The 19,047-nt window shown below is 40.4% G+C and overlaps 1 protein-coding gene across 1 annotated transcript in view; it reads right to left on the bottom strand.

Moving 5' to 3' along the window:
* Window positions 1-351: 351 nt before the first annotated feature.
* TMEFF1 (transmembrane protein with EGF like and two follistatin like domains 1) overlaps window positions 352-19,047 on the bottom strand; it is a 113,067-nt gene continuing 94,371 nt past the window's right edge. The window contains exons 6-10 of the mRNA XM_041408040.1: window positions 14,428-14,576; window positions 13,455-13,520; window positions 8,049-8,172; window positions 3,693-3,851; window positions 352-1,578 (exon numbers count right to left, since the gene is read on the bottom strand). Of these exons, the coding sequence (XP_041263974.1) occupies window positions 1,494-1,578; window positions 3,693-3,851; window positions 8,049-8,172; window positions 13,455-13,520; window positions 14,428-14,576 (583 nt within the window). The 3' untranslated portion in view covers window positions 352-1,493. The remainder of the gene's footprint in view (window positions 1,579-3,692; window positions 3,852-8,048; window positions 8,173-13,454; window positions 13,521-14,427; window positions 14,577-19,047) is intronic.

Below are 19,047 nucleotides of genomic sequence, written 5' to 3'. Positions count from 1 at the left end.
TATCCACACATGATTGCTCAGATACTTTCAGCAACATGAAACCCCTAAAATTAGGAAGCAATATCTGGAAAGGAACATACGTTTAAAGGGTCATGCTTCTGTACTGATGAAGTTATTAGTGTTAATCCAGGAAAGTTAAGTAACTTGCTAATTAAGCAGGAAAGCAAACTTGCATATTTTTAAAGATCTACTTTTGTTTTCATGTTACTGGAGTGCTTTCCTCTGAGGGAATTCAAAAAGCGGTCAGGAAAATTAGCACGGCTGTTTCTTTTCCAGCAAAACAACTTCAGGTCTTCCGCTTGCTGCAATTACCCCATGGGGTAGCAAATAAACACACTAAACCAGAGGCAATATAGTGAAAACGTTGTATTGTGACATGCTTTTCCAGTTCAAAATGTCGAAAGCATTTTTTTTTTTTTATTGAACAAATTATTAAATCCTACATGCAAAATTCTGAAAGCCTACACTACATGTTAAAACAGCTGAACACATCCTATTCACACTTTATCTTGGGATCTTTCAAACGACAACTAACAGTCTATTAATATAACTATGACCAGCAGACTAATTTGGATGGACTTCTTTAGCTCTTGAAAATACTCTATACAAGAGCACTAGTAATTCATTCACTTTTATTTTTTTTTATTTTGATCACAAACACTATACAACTGTATTGTAGGTGTTAAAACATGTATTTTCTTTAAAAAAGTTGAAGAAGTATTAAAACAGTTTTAACAGTGATAAAGTAGGCTTTATTCCAATTATTTGTGTTCAATTATTCAACACCAATTTTTACAATACCTAAATCGACTAAGACCTACTTCTTTTGGACCTGTGCCATCTGTTCTAGCAGGTAACTTCCCAAATTATGAAATTTATAATTTTCGTCTTTAAAAATAAATTGCTGGAATTATTTCTGAAGATGGCAGTGCTTAGACCCAGCCCACACATTTTATAAATATGTTACAACTACACACAGCACACAGCTTCACAGTTCATGCGATAGGCAGTGTCTAAAAAATCAGTTACTAACTTCCAAAAACATTTAAATATCTACCGTATTTAAACACAGTGTTTTCTAGTTCCTCATAAGAAAAGTAAGCTGTAAACATTTTTACCTTTAGTTCATGCCTTGTTTGTTAGGTAATGTGGAATTATTTTGTTGGTTTGTTGGGTTTTTTTTTAAGTCTACAACCATTGTTGGAATAAATCTGTGTTCCCAAAAATATTACATTCCATGGATAAAGCACAAGTCTATTATATAACCATGTGACACAGATACAGAAAATGAACTACTGTATTCAAAAACATAAAAGTAAAGATACTAAAGCAGTCCATAGCTGTTAGAGCTGATGCTTTCAGAATACAGACCAACATTGTGACACTAAAAATGTTCAAAAATAAGGCCTCTGAAATAAATATTTCCATTCTTTAAAAAAAGATATAATAAAAATGTACATCACATGGTCAATGTAGGTATAAAAAGCACTAAGTTAAACCATTCTGGATGATGTATCTGAAGTAAAATGGCCTAGGTTTTGCTTCTGCCGACGTCCTCTATTATTTTTGGGGCATTTTCTGTTAAAAAAAGAGAGAGAAATAGGAAAGGAGGGCTGATTTTATAAATGTCACCTATAATTAAGCCTAACAATCATGCATTGACTTAATTTTCTGTATTTAACAATAGTAAGGAGTCTATGATTTCTGCTGACAAGGGAACTCCTGCTGTTCAGTACTGGGCTGTGACCAGAGAATGTCTGTAGGACCCCAGATCATGCAGAAGGGGAGCCCTGCTTGACCTTGAGACTGAAACCAGCAAGGTGCTATATCCTTCAGGCTTGATCCAGCAAACACGTTCCATAGGGAATGACTGCATTAGCTTTACTTTAAACATATTTCATATTTAAACCCAGTGGAAGGCGAGACTGGATCAATCAGCCTTTTGAAGTGCTGGACCTCCAGGTGCCTTGCTGCTCACTGCAGCCCATGAGACAGAGCCCACCCAGGTCTCTCTGTGGGGTGACTCTGTGGGGTCCCTTTCTTGGGGCCAGACACACAACTAAAAGAATTCACAAAAGCCAGCAATCCTGAACGGAATGGCACTCACTCAGCCCAGGCAATGAATGATGGAGCAGCCCTGCTGGGATGCAGCAAGACGTGAGAGACTGAGAGCTGGGGAATGGTCATATAGAGGCTGAAAGGGGAGCTGAACCATAGCCTTCCACACCACTGCTTTGGCCAGCAGGATGTTGAGTGAAAAAGGGAATGACATCAATTGCATGAGCCAAGTAACTCTTTTACATGTGCAGGTGGTGTTTTATATGTGTGCTGGTGTCTGTTAGGTTGAACTTCACAAGGGACACAGAGAAAAAGGACTGTATTGTTCATTCACGGGGTGTCCCTCTACATCACTGAGATTTGGAAGCCTTAAACTAATGCAGTAGCAGAAAGTTTTATGGCCCAGTGTAAGTGGAGTTGAAAAAGTGAAGGACAACTTGAGGAGGAAAAGTCCTTAAATACTTCATGCACCTATAAGTTATCCTTTATCTATCTCAGAGACCTCAGTGTTTTGTTTGGTTCAAGTCCTAGAACTGAATGCCTTGTCATCAAAAGGAACCCATGGCTCTCATCTGAGTTTTTACATAGAGTGAGAACTTGAGACAACCTAGAAACCTGAAATCTGTGCTTGTGTGTCTTTAAGTTTCACAAAACAGGTTCTTAAGTTGAGTGTCTAATAATGGGACTAAGTTGCACACTAATTTTCAGAAAGTGTAAATGGTGTGAGGGGTACTTCTTTCTCTGGGTAACACCATTTACAGTGGTACCACAGGGAACAGCATCTTGTCAGCCTCTCTGGTTTCACTGGGTGGTAGCTGGGGATCATAAGTTCCACAAAATTCGGCAACATCTCAGTAAATCCAGTGAAAGCCTAACACAGTAGCTTAACTCTTGGATTTGTTTTTACGGCTGATCTGTTCTGCTGAAAAGTCCTTAAATACTTCATGCACCTATAAGTTATCCTTTATCTATCTCAGAGACCTCAGTGTTTTGTTTGGTTCAAGTCCTAGAACTGAATGCCTTGTCATCAAAAGGAACCCATGGCTCTCATCTGAGTTTTTACATAGAGTGAGAACTTGAGACAACCTAGAAACCTGAAATCTGTGCTTGTGTGTCTTTAAGTTTCACAAAACAGGTTCTTAAGTTGAGTGTCTAATAATGGGACTAAGTTGCACACTAATTTTCAGAAAGTGTAAATGGTGTGAGGGGTACTTCTTTCTCTGGGTAACACCATTTACAGTGGTACCACAGGGAACAGCATCTTGTCAGCCTCTCTGGTTTCACTGGGTGGTAGCTGGGGATCATAAGTTCCACAAAATTCGGCAACATCTCAGTAAATCCAGTGAAAGCCTAACACAGTAGCTTAACTCTTGGATTTGTTTTACGGCTGATCTGTTCTGCTGTACGTTTGGTCTGGAGATTCAGAGTGGTTACTGGTGGTTTCTGAAGTCAAACAAATCTGTCTTTTGTGACCAAAGAAACAAAGGGGCAGAGAGGATGTTACATAAGCATCCTGCTTCAGTCATTAGGTAGTTGGGTATTAAGCAAATAAAATGTTGGACTTCATATAATTAAATACAGAAAATGTATATCCATACAATGTGTGAATTTTCAGTGTTTTTGTCTTTACCTACCTGGTTATGCACATGACAATTGCAACTATAATGGCAATCTGTACAGCTCCAATTATTGCTGCAATAAGGACATGCGTAAGCTTTTGTCTACTTGGGACAACGTAAAGAATACTAAAGTCTGTCTTTTCACAGTGCTGTCCAGTATATCCTGATTCACACCTGAAAAAGAAAAGGAATATTTAATGGAATCTGTAATTTGACAGCACCCCAGTCATTTTGCAGATGAAATGAGAAATCCAAGGTGACTCCAGCTGAGAAAAAGCTGATGAGAAGGTGCATGTGTGATAGTGCTTGGGTTCGGGAATGGTTTGGATCTGTGTGGCAAGAGAAGAGATAGACCAAGTAGATATGCTCTGCTTTTTCTGGATAAGGTTACTAGTGGCCCTCTGAAAACACACCAGTATGGGGAAGACCCTGATTTGTCAAAAGAAGTATGTGGGCTGTTATTATATTGGTACAATATTTAGGAAGAGTGTAGCAACTGGGTGGAACAAGTAGACACTTGGAAGACAAGTAGACAAGGCTAAATTAAATGCAAGGATCAGCTCATGAAACAGAGAGTGCACAACTCATTCAGCTCCATTGTCAATATGGGACAGAAGTAACAAAGAGGAAGGGGAACCTTGAAATATGGATTGAAAATCCACCTTGAAAAAAGAAGACCCCTTTTCAAACTGCAATCTAGAGAAGTGGAATTATGCAAAATCTACTGGACAAGACCAGCACCAAACCCCCTCCTGCCTTGTGGCTGAGCCAGAATTTGATGGAGGTCAGCTTAGAAAACTCAATGGCTCACAACTGTTCCAGTGAGAGTTCAAGGAAGAATCCAAAATAATTTGCATGGGGTGGGGGAGAAATAGCTGGAAGCAGAAGAGAAGCAGCTCCCTAAATGGTAACTTGCCTGAACAAAGCAGCAATTAGCTCAATGAGAAGCTCCACAGTGGCTGTTCCTGAGCAGTGATGTGTTCCAGCAATGCAAGATGTGCCAGTGCAAACACACTCTGAAACAATTCATGTCTCAAGGCAAAACAGGCTCAGGCACAAGAAAAGGCAAGAGCCACCCAAAGCACTGAGATGAAGTCTGCAGGGTCAAAGGCCACCACATAGAACCCTGAGCAAGTTCCTAGTACAGCTGTCCTTTAGACTGACACAAATGCATCACTATGGTCAACTGAACCATACAATTGGCCTCCAGCTCTACAGCTGCAGAAGAAACACTGCCACGCAGGCAGAGCAACAGTCCTTTTGTAAACTGGATCTGACAAGTCTGAATGCAACACAAAATCAGACTCATCCATTCAAAAGCTTTGTGCTAGGGTAGGAATTAATTCTGTTTGGAGCAACAAAATAGTTACACCAAAGACCTTTTTACAAATGCTAATGCGACTCCTAATCCCCCTCTGCATGCAGGGATAATAGTTGGGGTTTACATGTTCATAATCTTGTGACTCTACTTTCTCCAGCCATGAGCTGCTGTGTAAGGAGTTTTGGTTCAGGCATGAACCAAATTCCAGTAAGACATGTTAAAGAAAACACTCCATGTGGTAGAACTGTGCCCAGTGGTAGCCAGGAAGGGAATAAAGAGAACTCTGTATAAGCATATGAGAAGAATGAGGACAGTGAACACACTGGTAATCATGCAAGAAAACACAGAAAGGAAGAGGTCTCCTTGTTAGTCAAGAGGACTTAAATCTTATGGTTCCTTTGCTTTTGTTTTCATTAAAGAAAGCAGCAGATGAAATATTATCAACGTGAAAATTGCTTTAATGCAGAGGAGACAAAACAAGGCAGAGAGGATGCACAAGGAATTCAAAGATGTTTCCTCACAAACAATGAAATGACAAGAAATTATTTTTCAGAAATACTGAATGCAGATTCAGGAGGAAAAGTGCTTGCATTAAGAATTACATAATGGCAGGGGGAAGTAGTAGTCACTAGTTTTCTATCTTAAACTAGTAGAACAGATTTTAAAACATTCTGCTGCATAAATGCATTACAAGATAATATAGCATTAGTATAATAGCAAGATCAATAGAGGTCAGCAAGGATTTATCAAAATAAGCTGATTAGTCAATTAATTGATTTAGCATAAAGAAGTTTAGATTTCTTTTTAAAGGGCTGCACTGTGTGTCCTTGATGCAGCCAGCCATAAGGACAGGGCAGAACTGCACTGCACAAGGGGGGCAGCAGGAGACAGACCTGATCCCATCTGTGCAAAGGCTGCCTAACTCTACACTGTGCTACTGACTGCTACAAAACCTTCCTCCCACCTGCCTGCTGGCAGTCCTGGAGGGCTGCTGCACAATAAGCAAGGAGATTCACTGTCCTCAGTGAAAGCAGAACTCAGAATTTGCTCTGCACAAGTATTTTCTGCAGTTTTTTAGGTCATCAGACACCTCACATACATCGCTACCAGCAAATGAGGACCAAATTAAACAATGTATATGCTAGATGTCTATGAGAACTGAAAGCATTTGAAAATAGCAATTTGCCCTTAGCAATCATCATTTTATTTTCCTTGCTGGAGAAAGAGAATTTTTTTCTCTGTTAGAAGTACATGATTACTATGGCAGATTGATGTCTGTTATAAACTATTTGTTTCCTTAATAACTCTGCTCCAGTACAAAACATGCATAAAGCATGAGACCATCAGTATTTTAATAGCCAAGAAAAATCCAAAGGAGGTCTGATACTCAGGGTCAGGAACTGATAGTCACAAATTCTGGGCTGGACACACATGAGGTTTGTTGTGCTAGGCTCAGTACTGAGATACTATTCAGAATATTTAAATACATAGCTGAAGTTAGCAACAGCAAATGTAGCTATAAAATAGAATTTAAAAGGATGGTACATTAATTAAATCCATCAAAACATTGCCTTTTTTTTTTCTAAATCATTACTTACTAGTGTATTAATAAATATTTAAATGATTGAATTTTTGCTGAAACATAAATTGATAAACTATTACAAGATTAGCACCTTCCAGAAAAAAATTCTGAGAAAATAAAAATCAGTTAATTCAAACAGGAATGTTTCCCTTGAAGTACTGCTGCTTTAAACATTTTGAGGACAAATACATTATAAATTGTGTTAAATACAGTTCTAGACCAAAAGAATACTGTAATCATATAGTGTTGCCTGATGCCCATCAAGATGATGGTGGGGATGCACCCAGTTTCCCAAAAGAAGCAAAGCCATGTTGAGTTCTCTTGATTCCAGACAAAAAGAAAACTGAAACAGTCCTATTGGAAAGCTGAAAATAAAGGAGAAAGGCTCTTGCATGGTAAAATAAATAATAGAAGCTTTCAAGTGCCTAAGTTGACAACAATACTGGCTCTGCCATTTTGGGGCTTCCTGCTCTCTGATCTGTCTGGAAACCCTTAAATCTTGCCAGTGCAAAAAACACCTAAATATCATCAATCTATATGGATCAAGGGAGAAAATATGAAAGCGTCCAATGGATTTACAGCTGGAGTTTCAAAAGCAAAGGAAAGTAAAGAGTTATGGCAGTTTCAGCCACATTAATCTGAAAGTACAAGCTCGCAAGATAAAAGCTCAGAAGTGAAACCTCCTAACAAGTAGGGCACTGTATCTTATTGCAAAGTGGCCTTTTGCTATAAACAACATTTATAAAATAACAATAACAATAAAAATAGTAATAACAATAAAACAACAACAACAATAATAATAATATTTTGGAGGACAAAAAAGATGCAGAATTTGATTGGTGAAATGTAAAGGAAAAATATTATGTGGGAGCTAAGGAACATTCATGTATTCTAGAAAACATTGAAGGTCTTAATACTGAGTGTTCTGAGTTGCTAGTGTACACTGTAGACAAAAGCTGTGGGCTAAAGAATATTTTGCAATTTTTTATTCTCTAGATGAAGCCTATCACTGTGAAAAAGGGCAATAAATGTTAAAAATAAGGTATTGATTCTCTAGAGAGGGTTTATGACAGGTACAATAAAATGTGCTGATAGTGTAAGAACAGGCTGAGGGGTCAGTGGGGAAAGAACAGTCATAGAGAGAAGCCATGCAAGGCAAAGGCCTTTTTAATGTGTTTCTGTTTTGTTTGCTTTTTTAGCTCTGGATATGATTTAGCAGCTGAAAATAAGAAGAGAACTCTGAGGCTACAGTCCTCAGAGGGATTCAGGTTCTGATGTACCTGAGTGACCGAGCCTCTTCTCTGAGCACTATCTCCCTCCTGACTGGAGCAGCTGGTGCTGCCCACAGCACAGGGATACTCCTGTGCCACTGCTTAGATATCACAAAGTGACACATGCCGTCATTATGTCTAGAGAGCATTTTGATTAAGGTTTGCAGTGATTTCAATCAGATTTTGGAAGGACTTACCGGCAGGAAGCCTTCTGAGTGGAATAAATGAACTCACATTTTCCATGTATACAGTAACCATTGAAGCTTTCTGAACAAGGTATATGGTTTCCAATGTAAATGTCTTCTCTTTGATCACTGGCATCTTGAAAAGAAATATACATAAACAATTATACATGGGTCTATGATGTTAATTTCAAGCTCTCAACCAAGAATAGCATATCCTTAAAAACTTGCAGTGATTAAAGGAATAGAGAATAATAAAGCAGAGGCTTAAGGGGGAAGTTTCAGAGGCACCTACAGAGATTTGCTAGAAGGTACTGCACTGGAAAATGATCCTCAGAGACATCTAAATATGCTTTTTATACCAGGTTTCTCAAAAAGGAGAAAAGTGTTCATGACAGAAACAAACAGAAGCAGGAAGATCAGCAGAAGCTTTGTCAGTGGCACTGGGGCAAAGAGCTAATACACAGATACAGAGAGCTCTCTCCCATGTGTAAACAGATAAAAAAGAACTCTCTAAAAAGGATTAGAAAGATGTTGAAGCACATTTTATGATTACTGGGTAGAAAAGCACTTGGTACAGCCCAGATCTGATTGATACCACTGGTGGTTTAAGTTGAAATCTAACACACTTCAATAGCAGTCTTCCCCAGAGAAACTTTTTTTTTTTTTTTTTTTTTAATGGAGAGAGAACTTAAAAATATTGAAATGTGTTTAGAATACCCATTCCTTTGGGAGGCGTGCTGGTTTTGGCTGGGATGGAGTTAACCTCCTTCACAGCAGCTGATGGAGTGCTGTGGCTTCGGTTTCTGGCTGAAATAATAGTGGTAACACAACACTGTTTTGGCTGTTGCTGAATGGAGCTCACACAGCATCAAGACTTCCTCTGCTTCTCACTCTGCTTCTCCCCTCAGCAAGAAGACTGGGCAAGCCTGGGAGGGGACACAGCCAGGACAGCTGACCCAAACTGGCCAGAGGAATATCCCACAGCAATGACATCATGCTCAGCAATAAAAATTATAGCTTTGGTATTTCCAAAGTGGCAGTTGCTCAGAGATTGGCTGGCCATCAGTCTGCTGATGGGATATTGTGAGTGACAGCTTCTGCATCTCTTGTTTATTTTTCCACTTTTTCTTCACCCCTTCGCTTCTAAAACTGCCTTTAGCTTCACCAGTGAGTTTTTCTCATGTGTGCTTTCCTGTTTCTTTCTTCCATCGTCCTGAGGGAAACTGGAATAGAGCAAGCAGCTAGTGGGCACCTAGTTGTTGTCCAGCTCAGCCCAGCACAGGAAGGCAGTCCCTTCTTCCTCAACATCTGTCATGCTTCTGTTGTGTTACCAAAACTGTCCAAAGCTGTGTTCATTTTCAACCATTTTTCCCCCAAAATTTTTTGGTAAAGAAGTCCTAAACACAGAAGTTGGTATTTCATAATGAACAGGGATCTTCAGATATGAGGGTAATTATAGAATTGTGTTCATTTCCATGGCAATAGACTATAGCTTCACAAATAAAAGGCTATAAAGCAAAAGGCAGTGTGAAGAAGAAATCTCTTCTACAATTGCAGGTATTTGAAATTAAATCAGCAAGAAAGAGAATGTATTTTTACAAGACAAAAAGGGAGATATGCTGCTGGTTTAGGTTTTTTCTGAAATGTCTGGAATGTATTTTAATTTGGTTCTGGAGAAAAAAAACCAACCCTGTATTAGAGGTTTTAGATATAAGGAAGCCTGTTAATTCAAGCTGTTTTGAAGATAGAGAGGAATTGACACAAGGGAAGAATGTTGACTAATACTGACAGTGTGTCTACCACTGCACTGATGGAATAGATTATGTGGTGACATGTCTGAGAGGAGAAAAGTAGGGATGCCTCATCCCCAAACAATCATCTCCCTCCTTTACCAAGAATTTAGTTACTGTCATATCTGGTCCCAATCAAGCCTTGTAATGAGCCACAGACAATTATGTTAGTATGTTCAGAGAGCTGCACCATATCTGGTTTTGATACATGTACACAGTGTGAGGCCCAGTGGAAAACTGATAGGTGCACCCCCCGAAAAGAGGCCAGCCAGCCACACACAGGTCAGAGGCAAAACTTACATTAAGCAAGAGGGTGTTAAATGCAGGAGGTGATTCCTAGTGTAAAATAGACATTAACCTCCCTTTTGACAGGAATCCATTTTTAATCAAAGATGCCTGCTAGACTGCTTCAGACCTTCAAAGTGAAAGATGTAACTGGTGTAGGAGCCTTGAAAGAATGACTGGATATAGGAGTTCAAAAACTTCACCAGAAGGAAGAGTCATACATAAAAACTGAAACCCTGATGCTCATCTTGGTACAGCAAAACCACCAAGCCAGCTCAATCTGGGAAGAGAGTCCTTTCTGATGGAACTTTAGGTAGCCACTTGCACTGCAGGAGAAGACCGTCCCAGTTCTAGAGACTAAAAGATCTTATCCATTCAGAGAACAGGGATTAACTCACAGGAACTGAAAGCAAAAGCAAACAGGTAGGAGTGTGGACTGTTCTCTTATCCTGGATGAAAAAAACAATTCAAAGAAGTTCAATTCAGGCTCTCACTATCTAAAGAGACCTGAGTACAGTATTAAAAATTTCAAAACAGCCTTTTTTCATGAAGCATACTCTTTCCATCCACATCATTTGCTGAATGTGAGACTGCATAAGCCATACACATTAATAGTAATAATTATATACAATAGTTTTTCCACTAACTAGATTTCAAGGGCAATTTACATGCAATGAATAAAAGGCTGTTACCTCTTTGGAATAGGAGCTGAAAGTGGTGTTTCATTATATAACATAATAAGATGTATATTGCATTTGGTGCCTTTTATACCTTCATAATGTAAGTGAAAATTGACATTAAATCACTCCAACTGGTACATCATATGCAGTGAAAATAAGAGAATTTGTGAAAAGAGAATAATATATGAAGCTTTTTGGCACTGAATGACTTTTCAAGAAGAACACAGGGAATGTTGAAAGCCATGTTGGGATGGCTTTACTCAGGGAAGCCATGGGAGTGCAAAACAAGTATAATGACAGAAAAGACTGAAGACCAGAGCTAACAGAGAAGGTACCAACCCTTTGGAACAAAATCTGCATTAAGACCACAACTGAGGAGAAAGAACAGTGAGTTATGTTCATTTGTGATTCCTTCCTGTGCAAAATATAAGTACCCATTTGCAGACTGGATTTTCTTTTCAGGTAAGTTCTCTTTTTTCAGGTAAGTTCTCTTCCTCCCTGGGACCTGAATTAGAGATGTCACCACAAGACTGAAGAGGTTATTACAACCCTCAGATTATTACTCACTCCTGCTCTTTCATGCGGCTACTAATGGTGATGTAGCCACAAAAAGCCTGAGTTCAATCAAACGACGTTTCAGAAGCCCTGGGGACAATGCTTAAAAAATTTGGGAACAGATAGTATTTCCCTTCAATCCCCCCAATAATGAGGGGAAACTTGAAACAAGCAGGTGAGCCCAGGGTGTCAGTACCTTGCTCTGGGACTGGTGTTTCCACCAAAACTTTGGGGTTTTAAATGATGGAAGGGACAAGGTATGCTGGGGCCTGATGGAATCAACCTGTCCTGAAGGGCAAAATGTCTTTTTGGGTGTAAGCTGGGAGGATGGAGAGGCCTTTAAATTAGAACTGATGGGGGAAGGGGATTCCAACACCATTGCAGTAGGTAAGTCACATGGCATCACCTGAGGGTAGCAAGTGCTAGTGGGGACACTTCCACTGCTCCTGGGAGCATGGGGAGCTCAGAAACACATTTGAAATGCTTGAGCACCAACACACAGTATGAGAAACAAACAGGATGAACTAGAAGCACTGGTCAGCTCCCAGAGCTACAATATCACTGGCATTTGCATGAGTTGGTAAAATGAGTCCCACAAGTGGAGTGTTGAGATGGAGGGCTCCAGGCTGTTCAGGCAGGGCAGACAAGTTGGAAGTATCATGTATGCAAGGGAGAGTTGATTGTACAGCACTTACAGTTAGTGCTGATATGGTTGGGAGCCTCTGGGTGAAGGCTAGAGGGATGGAAAACAAAGAAATATGGTAGTGGATGTCTACTACTGAGTGCCCAGCCAGGATGTGAGCACTGATGACTTATTCTATAAGCAATTATGAGAAATCTCGGGATTGCTAGCCCTTGTCCTTATGGGAGATTTTTAACTTCACAGGCATCACCTGGGAATATAATATAGCTGTGATGAGCAGGACTTTCTTGACATTTTCAGGAGATAATAACTTCTTGTCAGAGGTACTCAGTGAGCCAAGGTCTCCTAGGCTTGCTATTTGTGAATAGAGGCTCATGGGGGATGTAATTTTAGGTGTCTGTCTTGGCCATAATGACCATGAAATGTTGAGTTTAGTGGTTGAGCTTTCAGTGCAATGAGAAAAAAGGACACCAGCATTGCTACCCTGGATTTCAGCAGAAAAAAAAACCTTTAAGCTCTTCATGGAGCTCTTTAGCAGAATACCCTGGCAATCTGCTTTGGAGGGGTCCGTGAGTGCTTTGAGGAGTCCATGGTCAAGGTTTCAGAAGTGCCTTTAGAAGCACAGGAGCAGACAATTCCGTGCATTGTAAGTCAAGCAAGTGGGGTAGAAGACCAGCTTGAATGAACAAGGAACTCTTTGTGGAGCTCAAGAGGAAAGATAATTTGTATGGCCACTGGAAGTGAGATCAGGCTTCACAGGAAGAGTACAGTGCTGTGGTTTGTAGACACAAAAGGCCAAAGCTCATTTAGAACTAAATCTGGCCAGTGTTGTGTAAGATAACAAGAAGAGCTTTTCCAAGCATGTTACTAGCAACAGGAGGTCTAAAGAAAGCATTGGAGTGATACTTGATGTATATGATCATCTGACTAGCAGGGATGAAGAAAAAGTTGAGGCATTAAAGGTTATTAAAAGGTAAGGCAGGGTTCATGTGGGTGAAACATTTTCAGTCAATGTGATTCAGCATATTAGTTTACTGAAAATATTTTAAAGCAACCTAACAAATACAAAATCATCCATTTTTCCCAGAAGTCAACAGAAAAGATGAGATCATGGCAGGGAGGCTTGTGCTATGTTATTTCATAGCATATTTCATAACATTCAGGAATGTCCCAGCTTGTTGTCTTCCAGTAAAGTAATTTTCACAGCACTTGGAGGGAGTTCAATCCTGTGGCCACTGCACAGGGTACTGAGCAGCTGGGCATCTTAGAGGAATACAGCAGGCAAAACTTACAAATCGTGCACGTCTTCCCCACCAGCCTTGCAACACGCTGCAAGAGAGAAACTGCTCACAGGTCTGTCTCAGTTAGAGGAATCAGAGCTGTTAGGCAGACTAGAAGGGACTCGCATGCTCTATTTTCTCATCTTGTGAAGCTGTAAGCAAGAAGCACAAAGCCTGCACCGTACCTTTGACTTCTGGCCGATACTGCATGCCATCATCTTTCTTTCCAACTGCATTTGTGTCATCTGTTTCTAGGTGATAAATACATGCATGGTTACTTATTAGGAAAGGATATTTTCCAGACCAGTATGTGTGCATCACTGATCAGCCAGACTAATATTCAAATAACTATTTTAAATTGCAGTAAAGCTGGACACACTCCCACATTGTTCCTCCCACACAACCAGGTTGGTATCACAGCTAGTCCTTAGCCCTGGTGTCCAGACCAACATGGCACACCTCAAGCTTTAGGTTTTGAACTAAAAATTTGTCTGTAGTATGGACCTAGGTTATTTTGGTGACAGTCTGTTTTGGTGCTGGAACTGCCCAAGTGACAGATCTAAATGTAACTCCCAAAAAGTTGGTAGAAATCTGTTATTCCCATGAGAAAGTCCTAAATGCAAGCCCCCAAAACCAAAGTATTATGGGCAGGATTAGCTACAAGGCAGTAGACAGAGGGCTTCAGTGGACAATTCCAAGACTGGAAAAGGAAATTATAGAATCACTTTTGTTGGAAATAAGCATATTTCAAATGCAAATATGGGAAAAAAACCCTTAAGAATAAAGGATCAATGTCTGTGCAATCAGGGCCCAACCTGACTCACACTGGAAGCACATTTTAATGCCCACAGCAACAGGAGGGAAGATTTCCCACACACCCGTGTTCCTTCTGCTCTCCTACCACCCCCTCATGTAAGAACTGTTGGACTATTGCTTAGATTTTCCCAAGAGCTTTTCCTGTCTTTCCAGGTAACAGCAGCCAAAGAAAGGCAATGTAAACACAGCACTATGTGTGTAGTGTGGGGAACCCAAAATTACAGGTGATGAGTTCACTGATAACTGCATCATTGACTTCTGACCAAAAATGGAAAAGGGAAAGTCTACCAAGCCCAGTTATGTCAGAATTTAATTTTTCCAAAAAGCCAAAAGTAGTCCTACCTGAGCAGTGCCCAAGGTGCCTGATGTCAATCTGCTCTTGCCTCAGACATGATGCCTCTCTGACAAAGCATGGATTGTTATAGGAACTTCCATCAGAAGCACATACAGGATTAAAACTGTATCCACTGCAGTCTATGTTACATACACACCTGTTAATTGAAGCATACAGCAAAACAAAATTGACATCCAGCAAACAAAAATTAAGTCATATTAAGTCCTAAGCAAGCACTAGTTTGTGCATCAGTGCCAGGAGGGGAGAGAATGCTGCATGAGGATGCTGAAGAAGTCATTGGCATCTCAGGCTTCCAAGTACAAAGTACAAAATTGTGAATACATGCTTCAGTGTGCTTTTCAGTAGTGTATTAATGTTTCCTGTAGTTTTACTCTGGTATCAATCTCATAGAATACACCTGAAAAGTGTTAACACACAAGTAGGAAGATTTACTACACTAATATACCAGTTTGTAGTAGTTATTCTCCAGTGTGAAGAAAATCAGAAGAATATTCTAACTTTTCCAGTGTCAGGGTCCTTGAGAGGGAAAACAAAAAGGACTCCCATTTCTGTTAGGCAATAGAAAGAGTTCTATTTCAAAGGCTCTATAGACTCAATATGCTTGGTTAATATTGGTTAATATCTTGCTGTGTCATTTCAGAAAGACTTTCATTCATACCTTTGAAAGTTAACAATAGGTCTATTATGTTGCATTTAAAACAGGATTATGCAATCTGAATTATTTCATATTGCATCCCATTAACATTTTGGTTGTTTAGGATGAATCATTTTCCACACAATTTGCAGCTAGGGATTGTAAAATGAAAGTGGGAAAAATGAGGACCTAGCGTGTAGCAATTTCCTAACCACACAGAGGTACGACAGCCAAATACTCAGATAGGACAGTGAGCTGTTCATGTTTAGATACTGCTGTAGCCCCAGCAAGAAGTCCAGAAATTTTATGTGAATATGTGAATGGCACAGGAAAAATGTGCAACTTTGCATGCCTCACACCCACACCCCCTGATTATTTTAATCAATATTCTGCTTTCTAACTGAACTTCTATTTTTGAATTAAAGTTTCTGTGTATGTTCCACATTGCTCTGCAAGTTCACCTCCACCTTTGGGATGGGGAAAATAAGGAGTGTAGCTGTAGAATGAGGGGGAAGACAAGGTTGGCACCATGTCCAGTTCCTAGCCAAGCTCCTCCTGATGTCATGAGTATGAGAAAGCCACTCTGCACCTTCTGAGAAGGTGGCAGTGGGCACAAGACCCTCTCCTTGGCAGAAAGCTCTACAGGGGAACATGGGCTGACTGCTGGAGTGACTATTGGCTTCATCTTTATGTGACTTACTCTTGTAAGTCACAGGAAGGGGGAAAACATCCAAGCAACCAATTTGCCAGGTTTTTTTATGTTCTTTCCCACTGTTGCAGATAAAATTAAACAATTAAACAGACAAATATATGCCTCAAGCTTGTAACAAATTGGCAGCAGAACCAAATTCCATGCTGCAGAAACACTGAAGATGGCCAGCATGCTTTTCTCTCTTTCTCTCCTTCCATGAGAACCTTTTGTTCCTTAATTTAAAAATTCTAATTTTGCAGGTAATTTTCCATGCCTGTGAACTTCAGATTGTTGCTAGACAGAACATCTCTAGTGCAAACAGGGTTTTAAGTGCACCTACTGACAGTGAAAAACTGCCCCAGTAATGAGTCTCTACACATCTTAGGGGCCTACTTCCAAGTACTAATGAAACCTCTAAATATCCACACGACGACCATATGACAATCTTTCTTACTAGAAATGGTAATGGTTGTAAACCTTAGAACCAGGATGGAAATACTATTTTGTTTACCTACTCCCACAAGATGTTAAGACTAATCAGGGGTTTATTAGGGTTTATTACATACAAATAAAAGGCTCGTGGCTCAGCAGTCATGCATATTTATTGACACAAACTAGCAGAGAGCTGGTCCTCATTTGTATGACACTGGCTGTGTGTACACAGATACCTTTGCTCTCCCTTAAATCTGCCTGTAGTCACCATCCAGTGTCTGCAGCATCATGATTATGGTTGGGTTTTGTCATTCCTGGTGACTAATAAGGTGAGTTTTGAAAATATCTTTTTTCCTTCATGGTGACACTACAGACTAAAGTTGAAACTGCTTGAAAACTGCTTATGTTTCCGTGCTTTGCTGTGTTTAGGTTTAACAACTAATATTCAATGCTTACTTTTTCAGAATTGTCAGATGCTTGCTTTAGAGGTGCTTATGAATTCCTGACCCTGATGTTCTGGTCAACAGTCTCAGTCTTATCTCTAACCATCTCATCGAGGTACAGAAATGTCACATGTTGACCCCCTTCACATGTATCTGATTATCCGCCTGGTGCCATTAGCTACTTTGCTACGACCATGATGCCAAGTGGCACTTGCAGCCTTCCCCTGGCACTTGGGCACTTGGCAGAGCTGTCTGACAGGTGGTTTAAGTACACTGTGGCATAATGAACCATTGAACTGGACTGATGCACTTTAAAAAAAAATTGAAACTCTTATTCCAACATAACCCTCTGAAGCCTTTCATAGGGCGGAAGGAGAACGAGTTAAGGAGTGGACATGGCTTGAGTGCAGTGGTCTGAAGGGAAAAGGGTTTTCCACAGATGCAGCAGGGTGGCAGAGGGAGCCAGGAGCACATGTTAGAAACCTGGACTCGTCAGAGAGTCTGCATAGGGGGCAGTGAATTTGTTCTTGCTCATAGACAGTTTTCACTATACCAAAAACACAGACAGGACTGCAGGAAGTGCCAAATAGTGAGATGAGAGCAGTGACATATGGGGAGTGCTGCTCTTGACAGAAAACATGAAAAGAATGTTGTTTTTAACTGCTTGGTGTTTGTGAAGGAAGGTAAAACCATGGGAGAGCAAGTTGCTGCTCTGATGTTTCACATCAAACACTTTGAAACCGGAGCCTAAGTCCCTGTGAGGGGACAGGACCACCACAGACTGAAACAGAAAAGCAGCTCAGGAAAGTATTGGAAGACCTGCCAACAAACCCACTATGAAATACTGAAAATATGTTATATCCTGACGTCAGAGAGCTTCAGAGGGCAGATAATAGCTTGATACTGAGATGACAGGAAATCCAACTGCTTGGTGGAAGCCAGCTTCCCCCCCCCCCACCAGCAAGTTTGGGAGCCAAAGCCAAGAAGAAGTCAAAGCTCAAGGCTACTAAGTAGAGCCCATGGGTCTGAGCCATACCACAGATCACACAAGAAGCACACAAAGTGTGTGAGAAGACACAGCAGACAGTGAGAATGAGCTAAAATCGGTATCTTAAAGGGCAAGAATCTTATCAGAGGCCTTTGCAAGTGGGCGCGCCTGTAAGAGGCATCAAGGACTGTTTTCCTTCACAGCTAAGACTGAGACTGAACACAAAATTGCAGTCCCATATTGCAATCTGTTCCCTGATGTCTCTCTCCTGCTGGGGACAGAGCACAGAGACAGCATAAGGACAACGCAGAGCTGCTCACAAGGGCAGGGCAGGAAAAGCTTGAGATCATGAAGGGGGAGCAGGGACACACGGGAGAAGCACAAGAGGGGCACTCAGGAAGAGAGTGAACCCTAAATGTAAAATTCAGAAGAAAAGATTTAGCCACTTAAGGTAAAGTCACTTAAAGAATTGTGTATTAAGGACATCTTGAATGTGCTTCATGCTTCAAACGAGAAAGAAGTGAAAGACTGCTTCAAATCTCTCTGGAAAATCTTGTTACAACAGACACACTGGAGTAAAAGGAGTTAGAGCCCTACAAACATTTTCTTCACTATAACATTCCTATTGGTTTTAACCAAAAGGATTTAAACAGTTAATGCTCCAAATCGATGTCTTGCTGGAGGAGGTTCCTGCTTAAGGTCCTCAACAGATCATTCTCTCACTTAGCCCAGGAAAGTCAACAGGATATATTCAGATGTTTTCCTGATGTACTAGGGTATACAGAAAAACTACCTGAATTTTGTCACCTGTCATCAGAGAGCTTATGCATTATCATTCATTAACACCATTAGTTAAACAGAAAAGCATTTGAATTTCAAGAAAGGACAAAGTGATATAATTAAACCAAACAGATTTTTTTGGGTGGCTTTAATAAGCAAGAGTGAGGATGTACAACTTATTTTTTAGGGGCTACTAGGTCTAACAAAGTAAACGTGCTTCGTAAAATGAAGTGACAAGCTCAGGCTGTAAGAGCACTTGCTGCTATTAGTAAATTAATTAGATCCCCAGAGATCAGAACACATTTCAAGGCTACCTTTTGTTTTCAGGCTTCAAGGTGTATGTGGTCTGTTGGAAGTTCTGTGTGCTTAAAAACCCTGGCAGGTTCAAAGAAAAGAGAGGGGGGAAAAAAGGAATGGAAAAGCATGACTGACTTGTGGAGCGGGCTTGGCTGCTGGGAGAGACTGGCATTTCCAACAAATGGATGAGGCTGCTGCATTTATGCCCACCTGGGTCTTGCTCACAAATGTATTTTTCTGGCCTGGCCTCACAGGGAGTGCTGCTTGCTATAATTTCCCAGTAGCTGACAACGTGAGCATTCTCAGGTACTCACCAATTCATTGGCACATCTGCTTACAAAT

This window comes from Onychostruthus taczanowskii, unplaced genomic scaffold (assembly GCF_017590055.1).
Source record: "Onychostruthus taczanowskii isolate IOZ18803 unplaced genomic scaffold, ASM1759005v1 scaffold29, whole genome shotgun sequence".
In the NCBI taxonomy this organism is placed as follows: domain Eukaryota; kingdom Metazoa; phylum Chordata; class Aves; order Passeriformes; family Passeridae; genus Onychostruthus; species Onychostruthus taczanowskii.
Note: the sequence above shows the minus strand (reverse complement) of the source record. Positions and strands in the feature narration are given on the sequence as shown.